Source organism: Pocillopora damicornis, chromosome 5 (genome assembly GCF_964200805.1).
Source record: "Pocillopora damicornis chromosome 5, jaPocDami1.2, whole genome shotgun sequence".
NCBI lineage: Eukaryota > Metazoa > Cnidaria > Anthozoa > Scleractinia > Pocilloporidae > Pocillopora > Pocillopora damicornis.
Genome location: NC_142674.1, coordinates 8,330,619 through 8,354,200, shown reverse-complemented (window position 1 = coordinate 8,354,200; position 23,582 = coordinate 8,330,619). Strand labels below are relative to the sequence as shown.

At 37.2% G+C, this 23,582-nt stretch overlaps 1 protein-coding gene, 1 long non-coding RNA gene and 2 pseudogenes across 3 annotated transcripts; 3 read left to right on the top strand and 1 right to left on the bottom strand.

The window, feature by feature from the left end:
• Positions 1–226: 226 nt before the first annotated feature.
• LOC149045002 (uncharacterized) lies at positions 227–1,434 on the top strand (annotated as a pseudogene). Its single transcript, XR_016186940.1, has one exon. The product of XR_016186940.1 is annotated as an uncharacterized LOC149045002 (transcript).
• A 1,948-nt stretch (positions 1,435–3,382) lies between these two features.
• Positions 3,383–6,886, top strand: LOC149045001 (uncharacterized). The gene is made up of 7 exons (XM_089207592.1): positions 3,383–3,953; positions 4,601–4,835; positions 4,984–5,092; positions 5,452–5,555; positions 5,770–5,885; positions 6,047–6,120; positions 6,595–6,886. The coding sequence occupies exons 1-7, from the start codon at positions 3,480–3,482 to the stop codon at positions 6,875–6,877; spliced, it is 1,395 nt and encodes a 464-aa protein (XP_089063718.1). The 5' UTR covers positions 3,383–3,479; the 3' UTR covers positions 6,878–6,886.
• Positions 6,887–10,091: 3,205 nt separating this feature from the next.
• Positions 10,092–11,080, top strand: LOC149045000 (uncharacterized; annotated as a pseudogene).
• Positions 11,081–19,674: 8,594 nt separating this feature from the next.
• Positions 19,675–21,249, bottom strand: LOC149044999 (uncharacterized). The gene is made up of 3 exons (XR_016186943.1): positions 20,426–21,249; positions 20,109–20,168; positions 19,675–19,885 (listed from the first exon to the last, which is right to left on the bottom strand). It is a non-coding gene; the product is annotated as an uncharacterized LOC149044999 (long non-coding RNA).
• Between the last annotated feature and the right edge of the window lie 2,333 nt (positions 21,250–23,582).

Genomic DNA, 23,582 nt, shown 5'->3' with positions numbered 1-23,582 from the left:
GACTTCCGTAATTGAAACCGCAAAAAGGGAATTGTTATCGTAATACATTAGATTACGGCCCTGAACATTCGAAATTGCAACCAATTATATATGTTGCACGATCAAATTGAATCATAGAAAGGCTGTGAATGTTTGAAGCCAAATTCTTTTAAAAGGCTAAAGCTACCACGCTTATTTGAAGAAAAAATTCTAACTTTATAAGCAGACCTACAAGATCAAAAAGTTCAAGTCTCCTAAGCGTTCGAATATGTAATTTCGCAGAATTTGGGTGGATTTCTAGGAATTCGCAGAGGTCAAGACCACAGAATGTCATGTCGCACTTATTTGATATGCACAACGTTTGAGAGACGATGGCAGCAGAGCATGAGACACCCGTATCTTTGTATTTCAAAATGAGTGCTGCGATCCTTTGGAGAAATGAGCTGAAAATAGAATATGAGGAAGATTACGAAGAAACGAAAAATCATCTGTTTGCGATTCTAGGATGGCTGGGCCGGGTGAGCCTCGGAAACCCGTTAGTGGCATCGTGTGATCTCGCCTCGTATCTCAAGTTATCCGTTTCAAAATATGTGTTTAATTATGGCCCAAGCATTTTCATCAAGTTGAATCGCTTTCCATACAGAGAGGACACTGTTAATGAATGGTTTAATCTTCCTCCTGAAGACGATTGGCCAGAGCGAGGCGAGGCAGTAAAAGTAATAAATGTTGATAAATGTGGACTCGAGCGGAAGTGTTACAGGACACAAAATCAAGTCGAAAATGCTTTTCCAGATTCGCTAGAAGATGACGAATTCGAAGTTTTCTTTCACGGTACATCTAAAAAACATGCTAAAGATATAATTGAGGATGGGATTGACTTGAGGAAAGGTGAAATAGGGAAGGACTTCAGCAATGGACATGGCTTTTATTTGAGCAAAAATTTTGATGAAGCTTTGAGGTGGGCACCACAAAAACGTGGCCATGGTCCTACAGTGCTCGTGTTTCGATTAAAGAAAACTGAATTAAGAGGCGATGAAAATGAAAATGGTTATGATCTTCGAAATCCATCTGAGAAGAAAGATTGGCAAGAAGTGGTTGAGCAATTCCGAAGTGAAAAACCAGAGAGAAAGTTCTGCAAAAAGATAAAGCGTTACTAGTTTATCGAGGGACCAATGGCTTCTCGTTCACGAAAGAAACCAAAAAGCTCTACTCCAGATCAGAAAGTTGATTCTTATCAGCTTTGTGTTCGAGAGGAAATTTGCGCGGAACTCTTCGACCGCAGTCTTCATTCTGTAGTTTTCCTCGATAAGTAGGTACCAATACACGTACTCTTAGTTAACGAAATATTTGACGTCTTTGTGGGTCAGCATTAGATTCCATCCACCAAAACCACCTTGGTCGAGAGGGACTGAGATGGAATGATGGAAAAAAATTACGAAGCTACGACAACATGCCGACTTATCCCGATGACCCAAGTGTATTATTTGTTTGGGAAATTGCGTCAAAACTTTTTACTAAAGAAATGGTAAGTATTAATTTATTGTATGTATATGTAACCACCACAGAAATTTCTGCTACTTCCTTACAGAAGACTGATGTGACCTGCTATTTGGAGTACATAACCACAATCTATTTCTTTGTATGTAGAGATATTTTGGAAAGTTCTTGAGTCAGCACCTTTTATTATTGAAACCATAATCATAACATGGTGCATAATATAGAATACAAAAGGTTCTGGTGTGGTAATCATGTAATCTTGAAACAGGAGAGAACTTCTTCAAGTACATTCATGCCAATCAGTCCCAGGTTCTGCTGGTTTGTGATGGATTGGATGAAGCGCCTACCAATGTTATGGAACTGTTTTCCCGCCTTGTTGAGAGCAGAGAACTCTCAAAGTGTCATATAATTCTTGCATCCAGGCAAGAGGGGAGTGTTAAGATTAGTAAGTTTTGTGACACCTTGCTTCAAATGGAAGGATTTGTTTCAGATAATTCTCACAATTACATCATGCATTACTTCAAAGACTTGGAGGCACAGGGACAAAACCTTATGAAAGACATAGAACAAAATATTGAACTTAGAGAACTGATTGTCAATCCCTTATTCACAGCAATGCTTTGCCTTGTTTATGAAGATTTAAAAGGTGGTCTGCCTCTAAGCAAGACTCAGTTGTATCTTGAAATCACAGAATGCATTCTTAAGAGATTTTGCCAAAAACAAGGATTGTCTCACAATAATGACGACCTATCTAAAGTTTACAAAGAAGAGCTGGGACAATTGGGAAGTATAGCCTTGAAGGCCTTAAAGAAAGATGAAATGTATATTGAAGACAGTGAATTTCCAGGCACAACAGGGAAATCACCTCTGTTTGAATTTTTATCAGTTCAGTCTAACAGCAGCAAAAGAAGATCCCATACATACTACCGATTTTCACACAAGAGTTTTCAAGAATTCTTTGCTGGTCTTTATCTCTCTAACCAAATTTTGAAAGGGGAAACAGACTTTGAGACGCTGCTTGCAAATGGAAGACAAAATTTAAAGTTTCTTGAACCAGTCTTTTTGTTCACTGTTGGTATTCTTGGCCATAAAAGAGAAAATGGAGCGTTGTCTCTTTTACATATCATTATCAAGAAAGCCAATCTTTTCAAAAACCTTGATTTTAAAAATTTTTATTTGTGCTTTGCTTTAAAGTGCGTTTGTGAATGCTCCACAGAAAATTCAGGACTTCGATCCCAGATGATAAATTTGCTAGGAACAAACCTAGAACTTCAAGCGTTGGTAATATCTGACAACAGTTTTCATACTAAGTTGCTTGTTGAGGCCCTTCAAGTTAACAGCACACTTACTTGTTTATCCATTATGGTTCCATTTTTGGGAGACCAGTCTATTGTGTCATTGGCAAATATGCTTCAAGTCAATAAAACTCTGACTACAGTTAGAATTGATATAGAAGGTTTTGTCAATGCACATACTGTGCAGCAACTGGCAGATTCTCTAATGGTTAACAAAACATTAAATTACTTGATGTTTATGGGAAATGCATGGGACAATGATGCAGTCAGGATCTTGGCAGGTTATATGAAGAGGAGTGAAAGCTTGAGTTCCTTAAATCTTAATTGTAGTGACATTGGTGATGCAGGAGCCACAGCACTTGCAGAGGTTTTAAGGACCAACACCACTTTAAACAGTTTGGGCCTTTGTAATAACCCAGGCATTGGTAATCCCAGTGTTATGTCACTGTGCGAGGCTCTGAAAGTCAACACAACCCTTTGGACATTAGATTTGTCTGGAACTGGTATTAGTGATGCTGGTGTTCTTTGGTGTCTTTTGGGCTTGTATCGGCTATTCTGAGGAAGAAAACAAGTTCTGAAGAACGAGGATCCGCCGCGATTTATAAAGTGAAAGAATTTCTGAATGGCTTGGATTTTAGTTCCCTTAAAGGAGACGGCGACGACGTGGACGTGAATTGAGAGCGACCACGTGCAGCTCGGCGCCTTTCAATGCCTCCTCAATTCAACACTCCTAAGACGAAAGAAACGCCTGTCCCGGTTCATTTGACTCCTTCAAGCAGTGGCAGTCTTAGTTCCCCAAATCTTAAGGAGATTTGTGAAAGAAATGATTTGGAGACCCCAGAAAAGACTTTCCTTATTAAAAAGAGGGGGAGCCGCGTTCTCCAAGATGTACAAGGCATCTGTGAAAGGAGCCGGGAAAATTTGTCAACGGTGCTTTCCAGCATGTGTGCTTTTGGTGATCCTGAGGCGAAAGCTATCGTAAATGAGATTGTGGAGGATGTGGCCCTGAAGAAACGAGTTAAAAGGACGGTGGAAGAGCTTGTTGGTGATGAAACGTTTTCTTTATACGTGGAAAGCCTGCGAGTTCCAGATTGGGTGTTACTATATTTCAAGACCAAGGCAAGGATATCTGGTAACACTTGGCAAGCTGTAATCAATATCACCAAACTTGGAAGGACAGGGGTAAGGTTTATTCTTAGTAATCAATGTTACAAGGCTAAATGTTTTGCCTACTTTATGGCGACCGCTATCACAAATCAATAACCAGCCTCAAGGGAAGTTCCTAACAGTCACATTCGCTCTTTTCAAAAAGCCTTTTTTTTTTGACAAATTGTCATTATTTGCTTGAAGTTTAGTCGCTCATGAAAATTTCCGTTTTTAAGATACAGTAGGATCGGTGGTAAAAAGGCTTTAAAAGTTTTAGAATTTTGGCTTCTCTGCCTCTAAGATGTAGAAAGACCATTGACACCGAAAACTGCCCTGAAGAGTTTTTGAGGCTGAGAAATTGTTGCCAGCCTAGCACAACTTTAGGATGGCGTCTATCATTAATTTCAAGGGTGGAGGGGCAGCATTGCATAGTGTTGATCTCTCAGAAGGGCTCCTTCTTTTGTAAGGGACATGTCTGCACTCAGATTTATCCCAACTTGGAAGCAGTGCTATAGTAACAAATTAAATGCTCGAAAGTGATTCAAGAAGTGAAAGTCTTATTATTATTTATTATTACAATGATAATGGCTGATTTTTTAACCCTCAGTTATCAATGTGTTTTCCATGTTAATTTTGTTGTTTTTAATTTTTGCTTTGCTCTCTTTCTTTGGTATCCATTTTAGAAATCCTCTGACACACCAATATTGTTAAATCTTAATCAAATGAAGGCTGCCAAAAAAGTGATCTTTGGAGTTTGTAAAGAATACATGGATGTGAAAAAGGTGCCAACTCCTTTACAAGGCTATCAGGTGGATTTGTATCCTGTTTTGGAGCTGATTGTTCGTGAGCAAAGACTGCATAAGGTGTGCTCACCAACTCTCAAACTTCTGATCAAGATAGATGGAAGACCCTTTTGTGGTAAATACAGACTGTCAGGTTTAAGTATGCTGTTATAAACTATAGAACAATACCTTATCTCAGAGTAAATGTGTAGCTGTGTATAATTTTGGTCCCATGAATGTGAATGAAATAATAACTGTTTCTATTATTATTTTTTTATGATCAGGGAGAAATCAGGTGTTGGTAGGTCTGGTTGCCCGTCTTAATCCTGTATACAGCATACAGAGTGCAAAGTCTGTTTACCCACTGGCCATTGCCAATTGTAAAGAAAACAGGTTCATCATCAATTTCTATTCTATGTTACCAAAATACTTTTTCTCCTTTGCTTGGCATGGTTATGAACTGTTTACCACCCACAGTATAGACACTTTTCCATTTAAGCTTTCCTTAGTGAAAGCCTGTAGTTTTGTAGACTATATATGACAGTTTTCATTGTTGTAATGTTGGCTTTCCAGTGGCTCCAAGATCTGACAAATGTAACACACACACACACAACAAAAAAATACCCACACATAATTAGACAGAAAGAAAAAAAAACTACAAACCCTTTTGCAATATAAGAACCTTACCCCAACACAAGCTCAATAAATAATAAGTTTCATTGATTGTCTTTATGCCTAATGTTATTTTGATAGGGAAAGCTGAAGGTACTTTTAAAGGATGTAAATGAACAAAAGAGAATTATCAAGAACCAAGGAATTTTTGTTGATGGCATTAAGTTCAATGTAGAATTTGATGGTAAGATGTTTCTGCCAGTTTATCGCATAAAGGTTGTTTGCAAGAACAACCCTGATCTTTTAAGGGAGGGGGGATACTGACTTTCTTTTTTTGAAACTTGAGGGTTTTTTTTCCATTATCAGTGTAGCTGACCAATATTTTAAAAAATAAGTTATTTTTCTACATGTATGTCATCATAATTCTTTATTATTGTTGTTTTTTTGTCATATCTTAGTTTCATTGGACTACAAAACACTGATCCTTCTTTTGGTAAAGAAAGGGGATCTTGATTTTCAACTTGGTGGTCGTGGGGTAAATGTGGAATTTTGCTTTATATGCAATGCAATCAGGGTTAGTATTTGTGTTGGTGTACATGTGGATGTATAAGGATTTTTTTAGTTGTTGAAGTTCATCAGTTGCAATACACAAGCTGCAGTCTTCACCAACAATGCAACCACAAAATTTTGTAAGATAATATTAATTTAATTTGAGATAATTCCATTCCCCATTAGGGTTGCAAATGTCATGATGTAGCCCCAGATGAAACCTGCCTGGAATGCCTACGAAGCAAGTGTAACATAGGCAGGTATATTTTTAGTTTAGCCTTTCATGATCATTACTTAATGAACAGGCTTACTTAGGAAGTGCTTGTGGCCTTTTGGATATCAGAGTTGATGCATTGGTGAGAGCAGCCACCTTCCACCAATCTGGATCTGTTCCTAGACAAAGCATAGTATGATTTGTTGGCTCTCTAATCTCCTCTGAGAGATTTTTTATCCAGGCACTCTAGTTTTTCCCTTTAATGGAAAACCAACATTTGACTTCATTGATTTTGGGTTGTCTCTTTTTGTTTAATTATTAGTCAAGAGCACTTGTGCTTGGCTAAATACCCTTGAGACTTAAATAAAATCATCATTGTCATTTTTATTTAACATTGTTTCTTGAGTTTAAGATTCATTGAGTTATTCCCATTTATTTATTGCCATGGTCTTCATGAGGCTATTAATTTTTTATTTATAAATACATTGTAAATGCATCATTGTTATTCATGTATTTGCAGATCAACTGGAATTCGGGATGATCTCCTTTTTCTCCTTGATGAAGAGCTTACTAGCATTCAGTTGTGTGCTCTCCATATGGAGATGCGCAATACAGAGCAGTTGCTTGCGTCCATTGGTCTGATTGCCTACAAGATTGGTTCACTTCCAGAAGCCAATCAAGCCCTGAAGTGCTTTGGCCCAGAGTCTTTTTATGGTGATAGAATTTCTGTTAAGAAGAAGAGTGGTCAGGAGTCTGCCATTTCAAAGCAGAACATTCATGTGAGCTCTATGTCAGGTGCGTGAGTGGTTGAATTACTGGCTTTGTGTGTGAATTAAAATTGATTTGCTTTGTGGGTATCTATTATTTTTCTCATTGTGATAAACACATTTCATGTCCAACAGAATTTGAAATTCTTCAAAACCTTGAAGAGATTGTGGGACTCTCCCTTCCAATGGACAAGTTAAAGCTCTCCTACATGGATGTAAACACTGCCAAGAATTTCATTCTTAACCGTGTTACATTTTGTCAGTCCCGTATTGATGTAAGTCTTTGATAGCAGATGTGTCATTGGCAAGTACCTTCACTTGTGGTTCAACAGTTCAAGTTTATTGTTCTTTACGTTTAGAGGTGTGGTTTATGTTGTGCAGTGCCCAGATGTTTCGTCGGAGAGCGCTATCAAAATGGGCACCATTTGTAAGTACTTGCTTCCTTTTCAATTTCACACTATGCATTAGTTACCTTTCAGACATGGGATATAATATCAGACACGGAAAATAATATCAGCAGACACGGAAAATAATATCAGCAGACACGGAAAATAATATCAGACACGGAAAATAATATCAGACACGGGAAATAGCAGACAATGAGGTGGTCTGAAAGAGGCCAACAATAACGGACCCTGTTGATTGATTTCCGACACGAAAATTAATTTTTCGATAGGGAAAATACCCTGACTGAATTTTGAACGGTATATTACGCCATAAGACGCAAACAATAACGAACCCTGTTAATCGATTTCCGACATGAAAATTGATTTTGCGATAGGGAAAATACCCTGACTGAATTTTGAACGGTATGTTACGCCATATAAGTCAGGGTATTTCCCTTGCGAAAAATCAATTTTCACATTAAACATCATCATCAGTGAAAAACTCCTAATGAACAGTTGTTGCTTTGAAATTTGCAAACAGTAAGCTTTTCAAACTTGATTGCTGCGGTTTCTGGTGATCAATGTAACTGTAAAAATTGGGATTTTTCTGTACAATTGTATTGGTTTCATATTGAAAATGAATCCTACCATACAAAAATTACATTTGAACTTGAAAAAGAAAAATTTTTTTATCAGGGACAATAATCATAAAGTTTATCATCACTCCTTTCTTTCAAGTATGCTTTTTTTTCTCCCTCTCCTCAAGAAGCATGAGAAGCTCACAGTATCGGGAAGTAACTTAAAAAGTCGCCAAATCTAGCGATAGAATTCCAAGTGAGACCTCGCCCTAGTTGCTGTGTCACAGAGGGAATACCTTCCCCTTCTATAGTAGAAGTTGAAAGCTGAGGAGTACTTAAGCACCTTCCGCTGCCAAATCTAACTATAGAACTCCAGGTGAGATCTTGGAGAGTAACACACCTTTTGCCTCTATAGTAAAGTTGCAAGCTCCAGATTACAAAAGCACCTTTTGCTGCCAAATCTAGTTATATAACTTCAGGTAAAACCTCGCCCTTGTTGCAGTACCGCAGAGGAATACACCTTCTGTCTCCATGGTAGAAGTTGCAAGCTCCAGGAGTACTTAGGCACCTTCCGCTTTCAAATCTATCTATAGAGCTCCAAGTGAGACCTGGCAGAGGAACACACCTTTGCCTCAATAGTAGATGTTACAAGCTCCAGAGTACAAATGCATCTTCCGCTGACAAATCCAGTCATAGAACTCCAGGTGAAACCTCTAAGAGGAACACGCCTTCTGCCTCTATAGTAGAAGTAGCAAGCTCCAGAGTACTTGAGCACCTTCCACTGCTAAATCTAGTTATAGAACATCGGGTGAACCCTTAGCCTAGTTGGGCCGGTGCGGACGAATTCGCCTTCCGCCTTTTTAGTAGAAGTTCCAAGCTCCAGAGTACAAAAGCACCTTCCGCCACCAAATCTAGCAATCGTGCCCAAGGTGAGACCTCACCTCTATAGTAGAACACTGGGTAGTAGAACACTATATAGAACACCGGGTGAACCTTTACCCTAGTGACGCCGGTGCAGACGAATACACCATCCACCTCTATAGTAGATGTTACAAGTTCCAGGTACAAAGCACCTTCCAACACTAAGTCTAGATGTTGGATTTTCTGAAAAACATTGAGTTGAGGAACTTCTAGTTGCAAAAGTATGCAAAGGGACAGATGTCAATGCCCTCACTTTTTCTCGACAGATTTATGTTATCCATACATGTGTGCATGTGTACCTATTATTTAGGCGATGCTCGCAAAACTGCTCTTGGATGTTGCATTGACAGAATTCACTGTAGATTCTCTCAACTGTAAAATTAAATTTAACTGCCAAATGCATTAAAAGACTAGCCAGGCAAACTTTGAAAACTGTGTGAAGGGAAAAAAACTAATCAGAAAAAAAAAGCACCCAAAAAAGGAAAAACCATAGAAAACTAGGGCATTTAAAAATAAATGAACAAGATCTCCAACTGAACCGCAAAAAATCTCTCCTCACCAGACTCGTCTACTAACCATGACCTGTGACCAAATTAAACTCCCATTTCTTCTACCCACCCTTTCCTCTTTAAGTCCCATTCCACACTCTCTTCTCCTTCCTCTTACCCACTCTCTCTCTCTTTCTCTCACCCCCTTAGCTTCCCTTCCATTCCCAGGCCCCTCTGTTTTACTCTCTCCCTTCTCATCTCTCCCTCAGCCCTTTCCTACATGTTAAATTTCTCCTCTCCATTTTATCTTGCATGAAAAATCTTTACGTTTAATCTCCCACTTAAAACTTTTTATTCAGTTTCTGAAAAAATCATCCCCTGTATTTTCTGTCAAGTAAGCAAGGACAGTCTTTTTTTTTAAAGGCATTCAGGAAATTCACTATTAACTGTAGATACTTTAATGACATGAATGTTCTTTTCAACATTTCAAAATATCAAGGGATGTACATTAAAGGCATTAAGAGGATCCCATAAAGTAAAAGTAATTTATTATGGTATTTTACAATAATGATATTTAATTATTGTATATTATTTTGATGAGGACATATGGAATTATTGATTAACAATATAACCCAGATAATGGTCATCAAATTAGTCAGGCTTGTGTGTGTAAGCATCTATAGCCAAGCAGCTGCAGACATTTTATGAAATTTTTTTATAAATAAGCCATTAGATAATTTAAACCCTGGACCAAACACTTTGTCAACTGGCCTATAAATCCCCTCCAAACATACTAATCACTAGTAATTTTAATTTGCCGAGTGTATCCTGGGATGATGATAATAACTACTCCATTCAACCTAATCCTGCACACAGAATGGAGGTTAACATTAAGCTGCTGGACATCGTAAATAACCACTTCCTGACCCAACATGTGAAGCAAGCAACTAGAGGCCACAATATCTTAGACTTAGTCTTCACAACTAACCCTGACAAGGTTACTGACCTGAAAATTCAGAATGGTACGAGTGATCGTGATGTCATCATCTTCGATATCAACTTAAAACCATCAACCAATAGAAAGCAACCAAGGAAAGTGTTCATGTTCAAGAAAGGCAATATGGAAGCTGTCAGGAATGACCTTAAACGGCGCTTTGAAGGGTACATAGAAAGAATATCTTGGAGTTGAACTATCCTCTACACTAGATTGGAGATATCACATTAACAGTAAGGTAAATGTAGCAAACAATCCCTCGGCTTCCGATGAAGAAATCTTGGCAACTGCCCTGAATCAATCAAAGAATTAGCTTATAACGCTCTCGTGAGACCTCATCTAGAATATACAAGCCAAGTATGGGATCCATGGATGGACCAGCATATTAAGCAAATAGAAGCTGTACAAAGGGGATCTGCACGATTTGTAAAGAATTGTTGGCAGCGAACACCTGGAACTGTCATAAATCTTCTTAATGATCTGGATTTGCCCTTTCTCCAAAGTAGAAGGAAAATTGCTCACCTAACAATGCTTCATAAAACAACTCAAGGTGAATCAGCATCAGAAATCACAAGCTATATTAAAAGGCGCAATAGTCAACTACAATCCATCCATAAAGACAAGTTCATTGAACTAAAACCAAACACTGAAGCTTACAGAAACTTATTTTATGGCAGAACGATTAAAGAATGGAACTCGTTGCCTAGCAAAATTATTGACATAGTCAAAACTCCATTAGTTAAATAAGTACATACTTGTAGTTTACAACAATCTAATTTTAATTAGCAGATCATTTATCATTTTAATAATTAATTATGTATATTTTTATATTTGTTAGATTTTTTATCATCATTTATTGTTTATCACTCCCATTCCACTTTTATTTTTTGTTAAAATCTGGCTGTGATTGGTATCCCCTTTGCAGGACTTCCCTCTTGTAGATATAGAAACCTTCTGGATAATACTTCCCATCAGCACATACAGGGCTGTGGTAGGCCACTCATTCCATGGGTGGCCTATCAAAGAATGGAACTCATTGCCTAGCAATATTATAGACATACTCAAAATCCTCATTCCATGAGTGGCCTACCTACCAAAGAGGAGCTTAAGTAAAAAGATGAGCGGATAAAAGCCTTGGAGCAGCAGCTAAGACTAAGGCAGAATCCTGCAATATCATCACCTGCAAACCATGAAGCTGCTGCAAAGGTTGACTGCAATGACCTTGCCAAAATCCATCTGCTTAAACAATGCATATAAACTGGCAGGTGCAGCACGCAGCACCATCAGATACTTTCTTGGTATAGTAGAGCTGAGAATTGTCAATGAGGTGACATTCCAAAGCACCTTGAAGAGGCTGGGAGACCCCAAACTAGCCGTAAAAACCATTGAGCAGGAGTGTAGAAAGCAGCTGGGTGGACTGCGGCTGATTGTGAAATGACTTCGCCTCACGAAGAAGCTATTGCTGCTGGCATCAGATGATGCCTTCTATTCCTAGAAGACTCCATCAACAACAATAAAAAAAACAATGGCTTCTTTAGGAGCCACCAATGTCCAACGTAATAACATTGCTGTATTTTACTTGAAAAAAATTAAAAAACTTGACGACAACGTGTTGGTTTAGAATATTAAAGTGTCCTTATGGAAAACACAGGAAATGTCTATCTAGTGCCTAGTCAGGATAAGTAACTGAGTGGGGAATGGGTTCTAATAACATGATAAACAAGATAGTGGACAAAAGTAAATCATTCATTTCCTTATCGTGAGTGAAAGTTTTCAAAAAAAGACGCCACAGTCAAGCGTGTAAAAGAAAGGTTTAGTATTGCTTTAGATAAATAAGGCCCTAACAAAGTCACTGACACACATTATAAGGCCAATGTACATTATAAGGCAAAAGTGTTGGCCAACGTGTCAGTCCACTGTCGACCAACAGCCAGTCAACTGTTGGTCAACTGTCTGTAGACCAATGCATTGGTCTACGCACTGGTAGGATTGGATTCTTTGCCTTCTCCATGAAGCACACTGAGACACTTGTTTCTTCCACTGAATTAACAAAAAAATTTATATGAGGGTACATCCCAAAATATTTTTAACACTGGTTATGTGTAAATGAACACAAATTTTTTTCCCACATTTTTTATTTTAAGTGTAAATGCAAATATGTAACACGTGTCAATATCTTACTATTTCCAACTTAATACATATGAAAGTCGACTGAACACAATACACTAGGCTAACAAATAACAATGTCTGCATTGGTTCAGACAGTACACTCTTTTCACACTTTAGTTTATGATCAATTCCTTTATTCTTGTTACCTGAATGTGAGACTCATGGGTAATTTTGTGAGGTGAAATTAAGGGTCAAAGGATTAATTACTGTCCTAGTTTTTTAATGAAAGCCATTCCCTATAACCTCGTGTTCATTCAGTTGAGTAAAGTTCCAATATACAATGCCTCTATTAAATGTTGGCAATAAGTATGTCCGCTGTGTCTAGAATCTTACTAGGGCTATCAAAATTTGTCCCTGCCTCTTTCTCCATTTCGGATGCATTAAATTTCCCTAGTTAACTATCAGTTTAGATGTGTCGCATGTAACAATGGTTACTTTGGTGAGGCACCTCACCATTTTTTTATTAGGGGAAAGGAAAATCAACTGACGGATAAAAACTCTCATGTTCGCAAGCATTTGCGTACTTTTCCCAAGTTGTAAACGAAAGTGTTCAGCTCACTGTTTTGTTATTATATTTAGTAGCTACATTACTGTGCTCAGAAGTGTTACCTTCACCTTGAGGTTTTCGTGACTTAAGTTTGCTCTAAAAAATTGCTTTTTTTGGTTAGCGAGGTAAGAGGGAGAAAAACGAGGTCAGAGAGTACTTCAAAGTTTTTTTCTTGTTCCTAAACCAGGAGTTGTGCTGTTTATTTTTTTAAAAACATATAACCACATCGCAACAAATGACTGCAAATTTTTTTACATTGATATAAGTAAAAATGAGGAAATATAAGTAAAAATAAGTGATACAAGTATCTCTCGCGTTGTTCACCAAGAAGCTCAAAGTTTTACAATAAACTAAGGTTTATCAAAGACTTTGCTTTTTCATTTTTGAGTATGTTCAGTACCATTCCAGATATGTTAAGCGTCTAATAAAGTTTATCATAGTCTTATTAACCCAAAAATGACTGCAACTGTTCCAAGGTTTTCATGCTCTGGAATAATCCCTGTTTCCAATACATTTGCTCTCACTTTCTCTACACTTTCCTCTGAATCCTATCTCTGGATCTTAACAAAACTTATAAAGTACTTGATGGATGACCAAAGTTTTGCTTGCACACCACACTACCTGCCATGTCCATTTCCTCCATAATGGGTTGGACTCTTCCACAGTCTTTCTCACTCGCAGTGTAACCTAGCTTGATAAACGAGCCTTGTCGAGCTGGATTAGTTTACGTACTCCATTGGTAATCGTACTCCACCGGGACTTATGGAGCTCAAGATCTAAAAGAGGTTTCCTTGTAGAGCCGGAATAGTAATCGAGTACAACAAATCATTTTCAAGCTAAGTTTCGTAGGAACAAATATTGATCCCAACTTGTAAGTTAACAAAATTGTTTGTCTTTTGGTTTTTATTTTTGCCTTGTTTTGAAAGTGGGAATTTTTGAAACTTGGAGGCAGCCAGATGTCATTTAGATGAAAGAGCCACAAGACTCATTTCAAAAGTTTATGCCCCATCTTCTCGATTTAGATGACATGGCAAAATAACATACTGATGGTATAAGCAATGGCTGAAATCTTACCAGCCAACCATCACATAAACTTTCTAGATAATCTGTTATCTTTCGTATAAGAAAGAAACTGCCAAAGATAGAAGTGCTCACTTGACAACATCAAAACCTGTGGTAGCTCAAAGTTAAGTTCATTTTATTTGTTAAATCTTTGCACTTTTACCTTTAATGATAAATTATTACAAAGTCTTAATGTCTGTGTACTTTTTGCCCATATGCAAATGAACGTTCATATAGGCAAGATTTGTAGCAAGGCTTTGGACAGATTATACATAAGACAAATCAGAAAATTCCTTACTGTTCAATCGACTAAGACACCAGTCCACGCTTTTATATCCTCACACCTTGATTACTGTAACGCACTTCTCTTCAGTCTACCTAAATATCAACTTGATCGCTTACAGAAAGTTCAGAATGCTGTGGCTAGAGTAATTTTTCAGATTCCAAAATTGGATCATATCACACCTAAACTTATCGACCTACATTGGCTTCCAGTAACGTTCAGAGCTCAGTTTAAATGACTCCTCTTTGTTTACAAGTCATTACACAACCAAAGTCCTCCCTACATTAAAGATCTTTTGTCCCTGAAACCAGCTACTAATTATGCTCTTCGCTCGTCTGCTCAATCTCTTCTGTTCGTCCCAAAAGCCAACTGCTCTTCATTTGGGGATAAGGCCTTTGCTCATGCTGCACCTGTTTTTTGGAACTCGCTGCCATTAACTATAAGAACAAGTAGTAGCCTAAAAAGCAACTTAAAACATTTCTATTTAGGGAAGCTTTCAGTTCGTTTCAATATTTCTAATGTTTATTGCCTTTTAATATTTTAATTTCAATTAGTATAGACCTTTAACTTCTGTAAAGCACTTCTGAATATTGTTTATAGTTTTAGCACTATATAAACCCCTTATCATTATCATTTTTAATAGGGTTATGAGCTACCCTTTGGGATGAGGATGTTCTTGAAAAGTGGAAGCTCTTGGCATGCAAACAAGGAAACAAAGCCAGTAAAACTACAACCACACAGCTTTCGAACAGCCCCACGTTAGTGCACGGGCTATTGAAGGATTTGGCTGTGCATGGCTACTAGAAATATATCTCGTCTTCTGAATTATTAATGTTATGTGTCATTTCTTTTTCTCTTTTTAGAAAGATTGTTGAACGCGAAGTGCATGGCAAAGACAGGTTTTCTTGGAGGTACACGTGTACCAAAGATCGCTAAGGTTCTCAGAGAATTTCTTAGTTTAATTTGTACTATTGTAGAGTACTCAGAAATCTGAGGATTAAATAGGAAGTCTTTACAAAAGCAATGATCTCTGATTTTGCAGAATGGTCATCATTAGTAAATGTGACGAACAACCTGTTGTCTGCTATTTCATTGAAAGAAAAGCTAAAGATAACAAAGCAAATAAGGATTACAACAACCTTGGGAGTAAAACATTTTCCATGTTTAGATATGGTCATGTGCAGAGATTGAGCAAGCGTCTGACACTGATGGAACCCACATTTTTTGTGAATGTCTGCTTAAAGAGAAAAAACATTGAAATATAACCTTACTCTGTCCTGCCCTGCTTTTGATATATAATTCTCTAAAGGGGAACTACCTCTAAAGGAAGCAATTTACAAACATGGTATATGCATAAAAAACTGTTCTGAATGAGAAGCCATAGCTCATGAACCACAGTGCAAGAAAAATGATGATACAAAAACTTTATAACAGCAATGTTCCCCCCACTCACATCATGCACCTTTCAGGTCACTGTAATTTGCAAAGTGTAAACAACTACAGCTCTGTTTCTTAAGAGCAACAGAAGAATATGTCATCGATACTGAGCTCAAAGCCTTTAACATGCAATGCTGTGAGTGATGCAAAGACAATGCTTCATGCACTGCTGCAACCACCACCAAGGCAGAGACTTCATTCATAAAAACTTCAATGTTTCCTGCTGCTGATCCCTTCTGTGGAGCCATATTCCATGGTGGACAATTCAACATAACTATAAACACTGTTAACAAGTCACCAGGCACTTGTGCAGATGGTTCAATTTCTACAGAATGAAGCTATGAATGAATCAAAAGAATTGAATCGTCGAATGATGATGACAGCCCTCCACTCCAATGAAAAATTTAACCTTTTACTGGCTTTTTAAAAAATTTTATTGAAGTGATCAACTTTATTATGAATAAAGCTTGTTTGAAATTTTGTAGAGCTACTTGAGCTCATTTTTATGCATTTATAGTTACGTTTTTTGCAAATGAAATCAGCATGTTTACTTTTATTTGAATGACTTGTAAGCTCATTTGAAAGTTAAAAAATAAATCAAAAAAGTGAAAACCTCATTATGTATGAAGTATGCAAATTACATCATGGGGAAGGTATATCTACAGCATTTTCGCACTTGTTGGTATGTATCAGAAATCTCAGAGCCACTCAGTATGTTGTTTGTAATGGCATCAACATATTGTTTTATTACTGGCATCTGTTGCACCTGATGGATCCCCAAAATTAATAAAATTTTTAACTGCTCATATCTAAATTACCTGTCATTTTCTAACCTCCATCCAACAGTAAAATAGTTAAAAAGTCTGCAGAACCACCACCACCACTAACAGATGGCCCTGTAGACCCTGTGCACTAGGTATCACCTTTTGGTCACTGTGTACTAGTATCTCCATTATCACCTTTCAAAACTCTGACACCAATGTCACCTTTATCCCCCTTAGGCTCCTGTGCTCCGGTATCACTTTCAGGCCCTTGTGTATGAGTATCTCCTTTGTCACCTTTAGGCCCCTGCGCTCAGGTATCTCCTTTATCACCCTTAGGGCCCCTGTGCACCAGTATCACCCTTGGACCCTCATGCACTGGTATCTCCTTTATCACACTTAGGCCCCTGTGCTCTAGTATCACTCTTGTCGCCTTTTGGTCCATGAGAACCAGCACCACCCCCACCAGGTGGACCTCTAACACTTATTTCCCTCTTATCTTGTAGGACAACACCAACACCTGATGCCATTGCCTTTGTACCTTCTTGAGTTGTGTTTTTGTTAACATCATTTCATTATTACCAATTAGTTCACCTTTTGACAAACGTAGAGCAATGGGTGATTTGTCCTGGTATGCTTTTGCTAATTTTACTTTTTGATTGTCACTCAATATGACTTTGAAAGAAGGATATCTATTAGTCATTTATACTATTATATTATGTTAATATAGATATATTTATTATAAAACATGTATTTTATGAGAAAAAAGTTATTTTATGCTTTTTGTATTATGTGTGCTACTGCTTAAGCTTTCAGAGGTGCTTTTCTACTAACAACATCAACAGATAGTTCTTCTTCATGCAGCGTTTGAACTTACAGATTGGAATCAGCATTAGGGCCAACAGACAATGTGTGCTTGAATTCCAGCTTACATGAACTGGCTTTCAGTTTCTCTTCCTGATTTGTAAGATCAAAGTACAGAGTGCCATGGAGTTTATCAAATATATCAACATCTATTGTTGGCCTGGTGAGGTAATCATTAAACTGTCTACTGTATCTCATCAATGTACCATATGTTCTTGCAACCTCTTTCTTGTGGATAAAGGACACAATTAATCAGGTCTAAAAGAGAAACATATTTTGTGTTTGACTAAACAGTTTAGTAGTGTTCAATGCCCAATGTATAAATCAATATCGAAGTATGCATTATACCAATCAAAGGATGGGCCTCATTCCCACTATCAAGGAAAAACCTGTATCCTGTTTTCCTTTGGGAAGCATTATTACCTGGTGTGACTATTGAGTTCCACAAATCAACAGAGACAGTCATATCTTTTATAGTATTCAGATATTCTTAAACTCATCTACATAATACAATTAGATAAAAATACATGTTTGAGGTATTATTGTTGTACTCTGTCAAATTATGCCGACAGAGTGTTTTCCTCTGTCTGATGCAAGGAAATCTATCTGGTATGGTCAGTTCCAACCATGTAACACCAGAATCAGGGCTTAGTTTGATTTTACACTCAGCTGCTATGTTATACCAACTATAACTATAAGAGTGAATGTAATGGTAAAATCATGGCTGTTTCATTTCCGACTCCATCGATTGAATTAAGAAATAATGGTATCTCCATATATTATTGGTTCATTGGCATGTTGTTCCAGTGTTTTTGTCAGACTTCTACATACATTAGCAGCCTCTTTATGCTTCTCTGCATTTGCTTTCAGTTTAGTAATATCCATTATAAATAATTTTATACTGTGTTTTAAACATATTATAGTTGTTGTGTGCCTTAAAGCAGGTATTATTATCCCAATGTAATTATATATGAAGATTCCACATTGTGACAATCATAACAACAAACAGAATGAGAGAGTATTACACCACATATTGGATGCAAAATTAATCAGAAAAAATGTAAATTGGTGGCTATCATGATGGCCACATTAACAACGGCTGTTATTTTTATTGTCTTTCTCAGCAGACCTCTCAAAATAACTCCATATACCCAGTATTTCTACAATTTAAGAGGCTACTTTGTGCGATGTAGGGTGACGATATGATGGGCATGATGCGAGGAAATCCATATAGCTTAATATCCATGTTAAACACGGAGAAAGAAAGTGTGCCCTTAGTGTTAGAGATGTGGTCATCATCAAGTCATCGTAACAAACTGAAACTGGCCCCTAAGAACTATAAGGTGACAAGACAAAGGGAGATATGGTGAAGTGCACAGTGTAAGACTATGAGTGAATGAGAGTATTGAGTACCCTGTTAAGCACTTGTATCTTTTAGAGCTGTCATGCAACAAGGAAGAATTTCAGCCAGAGAGGACAGCCCTAAACCCAGCAGCATCTGTTTTCAGACTAAGATGGGATGCAGCAGTTGTTGCCAGACTTCAAGTGCAAGACTTGATTGATGAGGATCAGCAGGAATGAACATTTCGATTGAGAACTTTGAACTGAAAGAAGTTTTGATACATTGTGTGGTCCATAATCAGTTACTCACTTGTCAACCAGTTCTGATGTTGCAGATGTTTATAAGATCATGTTGATTAGGATCTTTTGTTTAGTTAGGTTGACTCATGTTCAGCTCATTAGTTGACCTGCAGATGTAATTGCAGAGATTTTAGTTTTTCTGCAGAGAGCATGGTCGCTGTAAAGGCAAAGGCAATGAAAGATTTTAATGAGGTTAATGTTGATGAGGTAATTTAAATTACATATGTTAACAGTTTTTTAATTTTTGTGGCACATTATGGCAAGCACTGGTCAATATTTGGCTAATTTACTTGAATTTTTGGCACCAAAATTAATTTTGAAAGATCATTACTACCTTTTGATGTGGTTTATGAAGTATACTAATCAACACCTTTTGATTGGTGTACCTCACATGGATATCCTATTTATATTTGTTGACTTTTAGAAAAAGGACCATTTGCTTTAGGGGGTAAAGGGTAAAGGGACTAAAAATATATTTTATCATCTACATTGGGTTAGATGACTTTGATTTGACACCAGCTTGTAGAATTTGTTCCCCTCTTCATTTCTGTAGGTCCTCCTTAAGAAACTTGATGGACCATGTCCAAGCCTTTCAAAACCAAAGTTCCTGGCACAAGTTGCAAGCCGGCTTACACAAAAACCCAGGCCCAAAGACCTAGTAGACCTGGATTTCAGTTTGGAAGAGGATTACATTCCTGATGACTTTTTTGAGCAGATATAACTGTCAACAAAAGACACCATCTTGTCTTTGCCACCGAAAAACAACTTCAGTTCCTCAGCAAAGCCAAGACGTGGTTTATAGATAGTACATTCAAGTTGTGCTGCCACCCCTTCACTCAGCTCTGGACCATCAATGCAAATGTTAAATCCAAGGACCATGTGAAACAGGTTCCATTGGTCTTTGTCTTGATGTCTGGTAAGAAGACAAAGGATTATCAAAAGGTAAATATGGATAGATAGTTAGAGTATGGATGAGATTTTATAAAGCTGACTAATAGGTGAAATTTGCTCTAAACATTCACTCACACCTATGTCTTAGCCTGTTTCAGGTCATGAGGACTCTTCTAGACCTCCTGCCACAGAACCCAAAGGTTCACCAGGTCATGATTGACTTTGAAGAAGCAATGTGGAACTACCTTTATGAAGTCCTACCAGACGTGATGGTGAAAGGCTGTGTATTCCATCGGACACAAGCTCTGTGGAGAAAGGTCAGTAAAAGAAGTTATATAAATTGGTAGTTTTTTCTTTGATGGATAAGGTTAAAGCTGGGAGGAGTGTCCAACCTTTTTTAATATTTGCTTACCATCTTATTTTACATCTTTTTTTTTACATTAAAGATTCAAGAATTTGGTCTTCAGACAGCATAAAAAATGGATGATAGCACCTTTAAGTATCTCTGTAAAATAATGACCTTACCATTCCTGCCTCCATGTCAAATACCAGCAATGTTTACCTGTCTTCAGCTGCAAGCCACCACTGAACCCCTGCAGAGGTTTGTGGAGTATGCCGATAGCACCCAGGTACAAAGCAATTCCTGGCCTCACTCCAGCAGGAGCGTGTACAAGCAGCAGATCCACACCAATCATGATGTGAAAGGATGGCATAACAGCCTAAACAAACAGGAAAAGCCCAGCTCCCCCTTTACATGCTGGTACAACTACTGCATAAGGAAGCCTGACTTGTCGCCCTTCAGATTAAATCAGTTTCTGAAAGAAAATTAACAAAACTACCAAAGAAAACATACCACTCCATCCAAGCGAAAATATTAAGCTACTGGGAGCACTACACCTACCACCAAAAGTCAGCAGCACAACTATTCAAGGCTTGTTCCCGTGTCAATGGACCAGTAGATCAAAATTAAATAAGATAAGGGATTAAGTTTATTTATTGTAAGAGTTAGATTTTAGCCCCTAGAATAAAATTGCTTTCTTTAAAACATTTGTACTTATTCATTTCGTTATTGAGCTTAAATTGTGTACAAATTAACAGAACGTATGAAAAAGAGAATTACCTTGAAATTTCTTTGAACACAAGAGTACATGCCCACACAAACAATTTACAGAAAGAACAAAATGTAGTGAACATGAATGGCTAATTAAATCCACAAAAGTGGAAATATATTTTTTCAAATCAAACACTTAACTTACTTGTCTAGCAGTCTGATAATGTTTCTGTTTTTAAGAGATTTTACCTTTGCTAGCGCTTTGAACTTGCAAGGAGAAGAAATAATTAATGTTTGTGACAAAGCTCAGCAGCTTGGCTTTTCCAAGAAACAACGGCCAAGGGCCTGGGAAGGAGTTTTGTACAGACTGTTAGTTTTGAAATGCTTAGTTAGTACACTCTTTATTATCATTTTTGTTCTGATTTATTTTTGTCAATCAGTCTTTCATTATAGCTCTTGATTATTACATAATAAGTTTGTTATCTCCCATCAATTCCCATTTAGGGACATGTTAGTGAGATTCGATCTCGATCATGGTACTAGATTATCACTATTAGTTTGTTCTTGGATGATATTGCTGTCAGTTATTTGCTATCATTAGGAGCAAGACCAATGCAAGTCTTTATCTCTTTTACATCTATAATGTTTATCTTCTGTCTGTATTACTGGTATAGTTCTTGTATTCAGTTTTCTGTGCAAACAGAATATGCCAGATCTCTCAACACACCTTGAGAAAGAATCACCTGCAGCACACTTCTACTTGAAGATGACGTTTGGAGCTCAGGACAAGTATGTATATCAATGTGAATTATGATGCTATTAATTAGAAGAGAAAACAAACCAACGGTACCACAAACAGATCTCTCGCACAAATCAGCAAGTGATGAAATAAAGCCTCCTGGATTTGATATGGAGTTGAGTACTTACAGCAAATTGACTTGGAAATCATGAATTTAAATGATACCTTCAACATTGTGTGAGCTTATCCAAATGTGTTCCATAACTTTCTCTTTTTAGGTTGGTTCCTATAGTTCCAAGATGTGTTTTGTCTAGGTGCTGCAAGGAGATGCATACTGGATAGAAATCAATCTCAAAGGAAAAATTACTTTAGGCACTTGGAGAGACTCCTTTTGGCACTATGAAAAAGTTTTACAGGATTAAGATTGGGAGAGAGGTGGTTCATGGTGAGGGATATGCTCGTGTTTTAAAGAGGAACAGCTATACTGTTGTTTACAATGAGGAGCAGGGGGGAGGCTGAATGTAAAGGCCACATACAATACTTTCTGTTACATAGGCCACACTGTTGCCATAGAGGGACAGGTTCCTGTCATTTTGTGAGCCTTCACCATTTGCAGTCATGCAAAGACCTGAACCAGATGAATCAGCTGAGTTTACAGATTCCAAATCAGACATTGCAGGTAATCACATTCATATTGTCAAGAGGTCAAGGTATGCACTTCACAAAAAGTACACGTAATTGTATATTGAAATATTAAAATTCAATTATATATGGCTTTTATTCTTCCTCATTTTGAGTATTGTGGCCCAGTGCTTGTTGGAATACCTAAATCATATCTGATAACTTGGAAGATGCAAATTACTATATTCTCAGAACGTTATTGGGTTTACCTAAGTCCACTTTACATGATAGTATTCTTAGATTAATGAACACACGTACACTAGAGCAAAGGTTTTTTCATGTTTTGATCCTACTTTTTTAAAAGTTTTAACAGGAATGGTCCCAGTTACATGAAAGATTTATTTACACTTTGTACAGTCAATTATCATCTTAGAGACATTAAGCATGAGAAAAATTCGTTTAAGAGCAAGTGCACCATTTTCTTTGCATCTTTGCATCCATAGCCAGCCACATTTGGAATACTTTACCATGCAATGCTAGAATTGCTGGTAATGTGAACACTTTTAGAGGTGTAATAGACAAATTAAACCTTGCAACATTTATTTATTGCTAAGCACCATAATAAAATTTGTTACTGTGCCCTGCACATGATTGTTTATAGTCTTTTATACTTATGTAAATTATTAACTATTTTCAGTATCTTATAGTTCCATGTGCGCATTGTAAACGAGAATGCCGGATGCTCCTGGGCATTATGTGGATAAATAAACTATGTATCTATCTAATCTGAGAGTGGCCTTCTTTAAACTGTTATGGTTTGAGATTTTCTGGCAGCGTTCTAGAACATAGTTCTGTTGATATAATAATAATGCTTTAATAATGATACTTCATTCAAATACATATATACTCATAAACATGATATGAAAAACATATGTGTAAAGGTGGACCGCGAGGTTATCCCTATAAAAAATTCCCAAAGTGAACTTTAAAACATTAAAAAAATTATAAAAAACACGTATAAAAATCATTAGTGCAGGTACAAAATGGTATAGTAAGAATGATATTTAAAATGAAAATATATACAATTAAAATATGAGTTTAAAATGCGAGCTTCTTTGTCTTCGTCCATCTTTTTAAGCCTTTTTAAAATTTGTTAATGCTAATTATGTCAGTGAAGAGATAGTATGGTTTTATACCTCCTTGCTAACACAAACAAGAAACATTCATGTTTATGTGGCTAGTATTACCATCGGAACAAGGTTTTTTTTGATCCAGTGATAAAACAGTCTGCTTTCACTAACTCTCTTC

Excerpts from the sequence above, each read along its gene's own strand:
- LOC149045001 (XM_089207592.1), top strand. The coding sequence starts at position 3,480 with ATGCCTCCTCAATTCAACACTCCTAAGACGAAAGAAACGCCTGTCCCG. Across the intron at positions 4,836-4,983 it reads AGATGGAAGACCCTTTTGTG|GGAGAAATCAGGTGTTGGTA; the intron begins GTAAATACAGAC and ends TTTTATGATCAG. Across the intron at positions 5,556-5,769 it reads GTTCAATGTAGAATTTGATG|TTTCATTGGACTACAAAACA; the intron begins GTAAGATGTTTC and ends GTCATATCTTAG.